General features: G+C 41.2%; 1 protein-coding gene across 4 annotated transcripts in view; it reads left to right on the forward strand.

Annotated features, from left to right (window-relative positions):
* LOC139564697 (B-cell receptor CD22) overlaps nucleotides 1–7,961 on the forward strand; it is a 42,277-nt gene extending 34,316 nt beyond the window's left edge. For 3 of the 4 annotated variants that reach the window (XM_071384462.1, XM_071384461.1, XM_071384463.1), the window contains exons 8-17: nucleotides 6–317; nucleotides 449–718; nucleotides 1,097–1,363; nucleotides 1,980–2,061; nucleotides 2,213–2,285; nucleotides 2,395–2,564; nucleotides 2,842–2,899; nucleotides 3,333–3,436; nucleotides 4,301–4,379; nucleotides 5,647–7,961. In XM_071384462.1, the coding sequence (XP_071240563.1) occupies nucleotides 6–317; nucleotides 449–718; nucleotides 1,097–1,363; nucleotides 1,980–2,061; nucleotides 2,213–2,285; nucleotides 2,395–2,564; nucleotides 2,842–2,899; nucleotides 3,333–3,436; nucleotides 4,301–4,379; nucleotides 5,647–5,898 (1,667 nt within the window). In that variant the 3' untranslated portion in view covers nucleotides 5,899–7,961. Of the gene's footprint in view, nucleotides 1–5; nucleotides 318–448; nucleotides 719–1,096; nucleotides 1,364–1,979; nucleotides 2,062–2,212; nucleotides 2,286–2,394; nucleotides 2,565–2,841; nucleotides 2,900–3,332; nucleotides 3,437–4,300; nucleotides 4,544–5,646 lie in introns of those variants that run through there. The other variant, XM_071384464.1, reaches the window with a different exon arrangement.
* Nucleotides 7,962–10,925: the final 2,964 nt, after the last annotated feature.

The raw sequence follows: 10,925 nt of genomic DNA on the forward strand, positions 1-10,925 counted from the left end.
CACAGATGGCCCAACCAAACCAGTGCTTTCGATGGTGCGTACGGCCCAGGAGGGCCACCTGGTTAATATCAACTGCACTGTGCAGAGTTTCCCAGACTCTCAGCTCACTCTGACATGGACTCCCCGTCCCTCTGTCTCACCTATGTCTAGCTCCCTTCTTCAAATGCAGCCTCAACCAGTTCTTGGGTTCCTCCAACATTCTACCAATGTTGTCTGGGGTTCTTTTAATGTTACATTACTGCAAGGAGGGGTTTACACCTGTAGAGCGCAGAACTCTGAGGGGAAGAACAGCACAGAGGAGGAACTGGAGATTACATGTGAGTACAACGCATCGTCACCATCATCACCATCATCATCCTTCTATTATTATGATGATGAAATAGTCAAACATATTTGATTTCCAAGATAAACATTTTCCATGATGCTTTCTCTGCTATGACACCTACAGACAGCCCCAAAAATGTGACGGCCTCTGCTCACCCTGACACGGTCGTGACTGAAAACAGCCAGCTGGTTCTTACCTGCACGACTCGTTCCAACCCCCGTGCCACCAACTACACCTGGCTCCGGATCATCGCAGGAGAGACCAGGATAGTGGGGCTGGTCCAGAAGTTGACGGTGATGTCCACAACCCCATCCCATAGTGGACTGTACACGTGCACTGCCCAGAACCCCTTAGGAACTGGGAAATCCCAAGAGGTTGACATTAAAGTCAAGTGTGAGTACATATCTGTCGCTGCTTTATGACAACTACCCATAGAATATACACCCTATGTAGATCTGAGAGGAATGAATAGATGTTATTAATAAGGTGATAATTCCACCTGGCCTATCAGAGGGCAAGATGGAGGGAGATGAACCATACTGCTTACTGCAATCCTCTCAGATCTACATTTGGGATCAGAGTCATCCTTTCAAATGGGTTCAGGTCCTCTATAACTTTCTGGAATAAAGACTTAAGTGGTAATTTGTGTAGAGCTTGAACTTATATTCTTCTAATACTATAACTAAAGACAATTCAACACGAGGAAAATGCAAATGCATATTTCTATTCAAATGTATAAGAATCGTTTTCTTCCATTATCTTCCATCACAGATGCTCCAAAGCTCACAGAGGTCATTCACAACATGACCAATAGGTGGCAGAGTGATGGAGGGAGCCCTGTGGCACTGACCTGCCACAGTCACAGTTACCCCCCTGTCGACAACTACAAGTGGTACAGGCTGGTCGAGGAAAGGGAGCATTTCATTATCAATCACCAGAACATCACTGTTCACCCAGACAAGCCCGGGACGTACTACTGTGTCGCCATCAATGACATGGGGGGGAAAGAATCTGGAAGAGTCGAGCTGTTTCTCAACCGTGAGTGCATAGTGACTGACAGCCACTTTGGAAAATCAATAGAGTACAGAAGTGTGACTTATTCTGACTAACATTTTTACCTCAGTATTTCTATCTCACTTTTGATATTCATCTGATGCCTACACTCTTAGAAAAAAAGGGTTCCAAAAGAGGTTTTCGGCTATCCCCATAAGATAGCCCTTTTTGGTTCCAGATAGAACCCTTTTTGGTTCCAGATAGAACCCTTTTTGGTTCCAGGTAGAACCCTCTGTTGAGAAGGTTTCTACCTAGAACCAAATAGGGTTCTTCAAAGGCTTCTACGATGAGGACAGCCAAAGAACCCTTTAAGGTTCTAGATAGAACCTTTCTTTCTAAGAGTGTTGCATATTTCATTCTCCCCCTGATATGCTACCTAAATGTATGAATCAATGATGATACAGGCCTTAAAAACCATCCTTCAAGATGCGAAATGTATTGTATGCATACAGTAAGAGAGTATGTAACAACACATAGGTGGCATTGGCATTTAAAGTCACAGTTCCACACAAAATGCCAAAGACTGTAGCCAGAGTCTGAATGGTCCAATATTGATCCATTTCTCTTTATCGTTTCTCCTCCCTCTCTTCTCTCATCACAGGAAGTGTCTTCCATGTCCTCTCTCTCGTCCTTCCTTTCTGCTGTGTTCCGCTTCTTCTTTTACTCATCTTTCTGGTCTACAGGTGAGTCCTCCGTCAACACTCACTTCACTCCTCTTATTTAGAAAATACATATATTTCTTAAACATACGTATTGACTACAGTTAGCAATGACTGGAAACTCACCACAACACTGTTTGTGTGAAATATCCACTTTTTGTTTTGCGTTTTTCAGACACAAGAGAATCAAATCGATCCAGCAGGGGACATCAAATAAACTGCCATGTTGTGTTCACTTTGGTTTTCTGGTACTGTTGCATTTCACAAATACTGCATTATTCTCTTCTATTTATTCTGTAGTTCATTTTGTGAAAACCCCTAGTTAATTGTACATGTGTGTGTCTGTGTCACCGTCAGGGCTGGCGTAATGGAACAAGTGAGAACCTGGTGAGTGAAGGGGGTGCAGCGGCATCAGACCCCCCGGGGAGCAGCAGAGATCAGCTGTGGCCAGACGGCCCGTACCACCCAGAGCCTCTGCCCCAACCGCAGCATCCTCATCCCAGCAGGACGTCGTGTCCAGACAGCACGTAAGAGCATCAGACATGGTCTCACACAGACAAGATCCCACTGTAGACAAACACACATAAGCACCCACGTTTGCATGCACACACACATCTGGTTGGGCAGACATACGGAAATCTCAATGAGTCAATTTAGCAGGCCTCCCTCACTCACAATGGGATTCCATTATACAAGTTACTGTGGATCACCACTACTTTCTGTCTCAGTTTGAACATCTAAAGGAAGATATAGACCTGTGTCTACTTGTCAGAGTGATTCAATTAGTTTGTTTTTTCTTTAAAGGTCGACCTCTGCCATATACACTGCATACAGTGTTCTGAAGGTACCAGGTGGAAAGCAGGTGAGAGAAATCGAACAATGTTGTTGAAGGGGTGAAATATGGACGAAAGAGGCCTTTATTTGCTGTGTATACTGTAACTCTAGAGTTTACTCAATCAATGACTGTTACAATCATTCAGTATTCAGTATGGCAAGAATGACTGAGCGTAGTGGCAGGTAGCCTAGTAGTTAGAGCGTTGGGCCAGTAACCGAAAGGTTGCTAGATCAAAACCCCAAGCTGACAAGGTAAAAATCAGTTTTTCTGACTGTGAGCAAAGCAGTTAATCCACTGTTCCTAGGCTGTCATTGTAAATAAAAATGTGTTCTTAACTAACTTGCCTAGTTAAATATAAACAAATAAGTAGCATATATATTGTACAGTTATGAATGAAGGGATGAATTAACTATTTCAATTCTTGACATTCTTTTTAATGCATTCCATCTCATTTATTCAGGGTCTTTCACCAAGCCATCCAATCAGAAACAAAGATGAACACACTGGACAAACGCAGGAACCTGAAGTCAACTATGCCTCGCTGCAATTCAGGGGCCAGGAGATGTAAGATTGAACATTTTTCTGAGAATGTGGGGAAGGCAGATGAAACCAGGATAGGTTCAAATTAAAACCCATCACATTGGCCTCCCGAGTAGGGCAGCGGTCTAAAGCACTGCATCGCAGTCACTATAGACCCGGGTTCGATCCCGGGCTGTGTTGCAGCAGGCTGGGACTGTGAGACCCATGAGGTGGCGCACAATTGGCCCAGCATTGTCCGGGTTAGGGCAGGGTTTGGCCGGCCGGGATGTCCTTGTCCCATCTAGCGACACCTTGTAACTGCTGGGCGCATGCATGCTGACTTCGGTCTCCAGCTGTATGTTGTTTCCTCTGACACATTGGTGTGGCTGGCTTCCGGGTTAAGTGAGCAGTGTGTCAAGAAGCAGTGTGGCTTGGAGGATGCATGGCTCTCAATCTTCGCCTCTCCCGAGTCCGTACGGTAGTTGCAGTAATTGGACAAGACTGTAACTACCAATTGGATATCACGAAAAACGGGTAAAAAGTACCAAAAAATTATAATAATAAAAAACAAATCACTTCACATTGACAGTATGGTGTCCATTTTAGGGCACCCCCAGGCTCCAGCCTAACCCTTTGAGGCTGAGGGTGTCCTAAAATCAACACCGAACTACAGTACAATAGAGAGCATTCTTCAGTCATTCCAAAAGGTGAATGCATATGATGTGGGAAAACATACAAATGACCTCAAATACATCATAAATTGATATTATCCTACCATAATGTAGTAATGTATTGAAACCACTAATGTGAAAATGACTGTAGTAGTCGACCAACACGTACGTAGGGAAATAACCTGATGAGACAACAAATATGAGTCAAACGCATACAATGACACAACTTGTCTTCCAGGGGTAGCTTGGGTCCTAGAGACCAAGCGAGAGAGGATGACGTCTATGCTAAGGTTGGCAAGCCAAAGCTGAAGGAAAAGGTCAGTCAACCGTAATAACAAATGTGTAAACCAAAACAATGGGCAACATCACACATTGGCCCTTATGCCATGAAGTTACACTATAACTTCATTGATCACCAGAATGTCATTATTCAGCTTTACACTGTAACTGCATCTAAGATAGGGCTGCATATAATAATGAGTGAATTTAAAGGAAGCTAGTCAAATACTGCTTCAATTGAATTATTTGTATGGTTACTCTGCAACTATGTAACACACATGATATCCGTTGGACTGAATATAAAGTTAAACTAAAAATTGTGAATGGAAACTTTGAAGTGACGTGTCATAATCACTTTGTTGCAAATCTACTAACAAACCAAAACTCCGCTGTTACTGAAACAGGATATTGAGGTAAGAGTACACAGAGATCCTGTAAATTATGTAAATCTATTTGTGGTGCATCTTACATCATAGAAAATGTGTAGTTGGAGAAATACTGATGGGAAAAAAGCAGAGGACATTTAGAAGGACGTTTGTAGCAAGAGGACATTTAGAAGGACGTTTGTAGCAAGAGGACATTTAGAAGGACGTTTGTAGCAAGAGGACATTTAGAAGGACGTTTGTAGCAAGAGGACATTTAGAAGGACGTTTGTAGCAAGAGGACATTTAGAAGGACGTTTGTAGCAAGAGGACATTTAGAAGGACGTTTGTAGCAAGAGGACATTTAGAAGGACGTTTGTAGCAAGAGGACATTTAGAAGGACATTTGTAGCAAGAGGACATTTAGAAGGACGTTTGTAGCAAGAGGACATTTAGAAGGACGTTTGTAGCATGAGGACATTTAGAAGGACGTTTGTAGCAAGAGGACATTTAGAAGGACGTTTGTAGCAAGAGGACATTTAGAAGGACGTTTGTAGCAAGAGGACATTTAGAAGGACGTTTGTAGCAAGAGGACATTTAGAAGGACGTTTGTAGCAAGAGGACATTTAGAAGGACGTTTGTAGCAAGAGGACATTTAGAAGGACGTTTGTAGCAAGAGGACATTTAGAAGGACAGTCCAGCAGTAGCAGAAGGGGGTATCACAACCGCAAAGAAAATTGGAAAAGTACTTAAGGTGTTTTACTGGACCTTGATGTTAGCACTTGATAGTTTGGAAAAGGCAAATGAACTCGTACAGCTTTAAGATATTTGATAAGAATAATTTTGAAAAAAATATGACTGCCCAAGACAATTAATATTGTCCAGATTTACAAAATAGCAACATTCGAGCTGCTTCATTTGTATGAATCTCTTTCTATATTCAGACTAATAAGTGCAATGACTACGAGAACATTAAGGAAGTGTGTGTTTCGAAGCCCCCCATCGAGCCAAACATGGACACGGAGACAGGGAGCAGTGAGGAGGACGTGGAGATCAGCTACTCTGAGGTCATGTTCAGAGAAAAGCCAGGACACCAGACAGTCTGTAGTTCTGACCCTCGCCACCGCAGGACAGGCCACAGCAGCAGCTCAGATGAAGAAGACTACACAACCCAGTACTCTGATGTTAAAATATAAGAGGAAGTTTCATTCATAGTCCAAAAAAAGTATTAAGGTTTGTTTGTAAATATTTGTATCACAACTACAGTACCAGTCAAAAGTTTGGACACACCTACTCATTTAATGGTTTTTCTTTATTTTTACTATTTTCTACATTGTAGAATAATAGTGAAGACATCAACTTTCTGAAATAACAAATATGGAATCATGGAGTAACTAAAAAAGTGTTAAATAAATAAAAATGTATGTTATATTTGAGATTATTCAAAGTAGCCACCCTTTGCCTTGATTACAGTTTTGCACACTCTTGGCATTCTCTCAACCAGTTTCATGAGATAGTCACCTGGAATGCATTTCAATTAACAGGTGTGCTTTGTTAAAAGTTCATTTGTGGAATTTATTTCCTTCTTAATGCGTTTGAGCCAATCAGTTATGTTGTGACAAGGTAGGGGTGGTATACAGAAGATAGCCCTATTTGGTAAAATACCAAGTCCATATTATGTCAAGAACAGCTCAAATAAGCAAAAAGAAATGGCAGTCCATCATTAATTTAAGACATGAAGGTAATTTAATCTGGAACATTTCAAGAACTTTGAAAGTTTCTTCAAATGATGTCGCAAAAACCATCATGCACTATGATGAAACTGGCTCTCATGAGGACACGCCACAGGAAAGGAAGACCCAGAGTTACCTCTGCTGCAGAGGATAAGTTTATTAGAGTTAACTGCACTTCACATTGCAGCCCAAATAAATGCCTCACAGAGTTCAAGTAACAGGCACATCTCAACATCAAGTGTTTAGAGGAGACTGCATGAATCAGGCCTTCATGGTCGAATTGCTGCAAAGAAACCACTACTAAAGGACACCAATAATAAGAAGAGACTTGCTTGGGCCAAGAAACATGAGCAATGCACATTAGACCGGTGGAAATCTATCCTTTGGTCTGATGAGTCCAAATTTGTGATTTTTGGTTCCAACTGTTGTCTTTGTGAGATGCAGAGTAGGTGAACGGATTATCTCCGCATGTGTGGTTCCAATCCGTGACGTATGGGGGAGGAGGTGTTATGGTGTGGGGGTGCTTTGCTGGTGACACTGTCCCTGATTTATTTAGAATTCAAGGCACGCTTAACCAGCATGGCTACCACAGCATTCTGCAGCGATACACTGTCCCATCTGGTTTGTGCTTAGTGGGACTATCATTTGTTTTTCAACATGTCAATGACCCGAAACACACCTCCAGGCTGTGTAAGAGCTATTTGACCAAGAAGGAGAGTGATGGAGTGCTGCATCAGATGACCTGGCCTCCACAATCACCCGACCTCAACCCAATTGAGATGGTTTGGGATGAGTTGGACCGCAGAGTGAAGAAAAAGCAGCCAACAAGAGCTCAGCATATGTGGGAACGCCTTCAAGACTGTTGGAAAAGCATTCCTCAGAATTCCAAGAGTGTACAAAGCTGTCATCAAGGCAAAGGATGGCTACTTTGAAGAATATAAAATATATTTTCATTTGTTCAACACTTTTTTGGTTACTACATGATTCCATATGTGTTATTTCATCATTTTGTTGTCTTGACTAATATTCAACAATGTAGAAAATAGTAAAAATATAGAAAAACCTTGAATGAGTGTGTCCAAACTTTTGACTAGTGCTTTATATCTGGATTGTTAGCAATAAAAACACATTCAAGTACCGGTAGTTGCCTTAACTGTACTTTGAAATTACAAGTCAGTCAAGACCAAAATGGCAGAAAACAGAGTTTATTGACGTCATTCAAAGTGGCTTTGAACATCGTGTGGTACATCAATGCAATGTGTGCTTACTTGGCTGTCAAAACAGAAATGCTTCACTGTTTAGAAATGTCCCATATTACAGGATGTGCTATTGTGTAGATGCTATGCAACTAACACCATGTCTTCATATTTGTTTAACATTGCAATGTGCATCATTACTGACTTCTGACTTCACATAGTTACTGAATCATGCTGAAATTACTGACTGCTTTTAACCTGTATTCACCTGTATTCCGCTTTAAACATTGTAAATACATTTTCAATAAAAAAAGACAATAAAAACAATAATACAACATGTTGAAGTGATTCATAACCATCACACACATTTTGTCAGTTCATAAATACACATTTTCTGTGTAACAATAAGTTACAAATTCATAGAAGAGTAACAACTCATTGAAAAACAAACAAATATTATACTCTTAAAAACTGTTGCAAGATGAACATTTAATTAATTGAAAATGTATGTAAGGAACAACACTAATCTATAAAAACACAGTTAAAAAGTCAGAATAAAAAAACATACACAGTGCCTAGTGAAAGTGTACAGACCCCCTTGCACAGTCTTCACATTTTGGTGCCTTAAAATTAAATAAAAAATGTATGACATTTGATAGTTTTCCTACTGATGTACCCAACTTACTCTACATTTTAAAAGTGAAAGAAAAAATACAGAACATTTTCCAAATTAATAAATAAAAAAATTAAACGGAGCTGTCTTAATTACGTATGTCTTCACACCCCAGAGTAAATACTTGGTGGAAGCACCTTTGGCAGTCATTAGAGCTGTGAATCATTTTGATTTAGATTCTACCAACTTTGAACACCTCATAGGGCAACATATACACATTGTTTTTGTCAAAATTGCTCAAGCCCAGTAAATTTGGTTGGGAGTCATTGATGGACAGCAATATTCAAACCTTGAAAATCAGCTTCTTGATTTGATTTTCATTGGATTTGACTACAGCGATACGGATTGAATCCAGCCCCTTGTCTCAAATTTTCATGCAGATTTAAGTCAGGACTGAACCACACTGGACCATTCAGAAGCAGTCAACAGCTATTGGAAAGCCATTCTTGTGTGTCTTTGAGATTAAAATGTGTGCAATTGACTCGCTGAAAACTACAACTCTATCCCAGTGTTTGGTATTCAGAAGACTGAGGGTTTCTAACTGTTTATCTGGGCTTTGCTCCTTTCATATTTATTATGATCCTGACAAACTCTCCAATCCCTGCCGAGGTCAAGCACACCAATAACACAATGTTTCCACCACAAACAGGAGGATCAACAACATTGCATTCACTCCACATTACTAGCCTGTATAGAAAAGTGAAAAGGAGGAAGCCTGTGTTAAAAAAAATCACCTTCAAATCATCCATTCTGTTTGCAACAAGGCTGTTAAGTAATACTGCAAGACAACACGGCAAATACATTTTTCTGGCCTAAATTAAAAACCACAGGCCAAATCCAGAACTACACAACACAGAGTGAAACCCTCTGTATTTTCAAGTATTGTGGCTTGTGCTGACTTAAATCTGCTTGACAATTAGAGAATGTTTGAATATTGCTGTCCATCAATGACTCCCAAACCAAATTTACTGAGCTTGAGCTATTTGGACAAAAACAATGGGTATGTGTTAGCCTAAGAGTTGTGCAAAGTTAGTAGAATCTTATTCAAAATGATTCACAGCTATAATGGCGGCCAAAGGTGCTTCCACCAAGTATTACCTCTAGGGTGTGAAGACATACACAATCAAGACATCTTTGTTTTTTGTTTTATTCAATTGGAAAAAAATATATATAATTGTTCTTTCACTTTGAAAATGTGGAGTTGGTTGTGTAGATCAGCAGGACAAAATATAATGTATTTCCTTATTGGATTTAATTTTAAGCCGAAATAGCCGAATCCACTAATTTGAAGGTGTGTCCACAGACTTTTGTATATATTGTATATATAGAGATGAAAATCCAACTGATGAACAGACACTGTAGAATAACTGGTGTTAAAAAAAAGGTGGACATATTGGTTCTAGTTTGGAAGGTGACGAGGATGTCTCTGCAGTGCATTATGGGTGATTTTTCACAACCTTATCTGCATTTATCTGCTTCTACTTCCGGCGCCGACAAAGATGGCCGCCTCGCTTCGCGTTCCTAGGAAACTATGCAGTATTTTGTTTTTTTACGTGTTATTTCTTACATTGGTACCCCAGGTAATCTTAGGTTTCATTACATACAGTCTGGAGGAACTACTGAATATAAGAGCAACGTCAACCCACTATCATTACGACCAGGAATATGACTCTCCCGAAGCGGACCTGTGTTTTGCCTTCCACCCAGTACAATGGATTAGATCCCAGCCGGCGACCCTTAACAACGACGCCGTAAAAGGGGCAAACGAAGCGGTCTTCTGGTCAGGCTCCGGAGAAGGGCACACCGCGCTCCACTCCCTAGCATACTACTCGCCAATGTCCAGTCTCTTGACAACAAGGTTGATGAAATTCGAGCAAGGGTAGCATTCCAGAGAGACATCAGAGACTGTAACGTTCTGTAACGTTCTTTATATATTCCCCCCCAAGCAGACACATCGATGGCCCTGAACGAACTTTATCTGACTCTATGTAAACTGGAAACCACACACCCTGAGGCTGCATTCATCGTAGTTGGGGATTTTAACAAGGCTAATCTGAAAATTCTATCAGCATATTGATTGTGCTACCAGGGCTGGTAAAACCCTAGATCATTGTTATTCTAACTTGTGCCCCCCCCCCCCCCCCCCCCCCCGCCCTCCTTTCGGAAAAGCTGCCACGACTCCATTTTGTTGCTTCCGGCCTACAAACAGAAACTAAAACAAGAAGTTCCCGCGCTCAGGTCTGTTCAACGCTGGTCCGACCAATCTGATTCCACGCTTCAAGACTGCTTCGATCACGTGGATTGGGATATGTTCCGCATTGCGTCCAACAACAACATTGACAAATACGCTGATTCGGTGAGCGAATTCATTAGAAAGTGCATCAGCGATGTAATACCCACAGCAAAGATTAAAACATTCCCAAACCAGAAACCGTGGATTGATGGCAGCATTCGCACGAAACTGAAAGCGCGAAACACTGCTTTTAACCAGGGCAAGGTGACCGGAAACATGACCGAATACAAACAGTGTAGCTATTCCCTCCGCAAGGTAATCAAACAAGCTAAGTGCCAGTATAGAGACAAAGTAGAGTCGCAATTCAACAGCTCAGACACAAGAGGTA

This window comes from Salvelinus alpinus, chromosome 35, assembly GCF_045679555.1.
Source record: "Salvelinus alpinus chromosome 35, SLU_Salpinus.1, whole genome shotgun sequence".
NCBI lineage: Eukaryota > Metazoa > Chordata > Actinopteri > Salmoniformes > Salmonidae > Salvelinus > Salvelinus alpinus.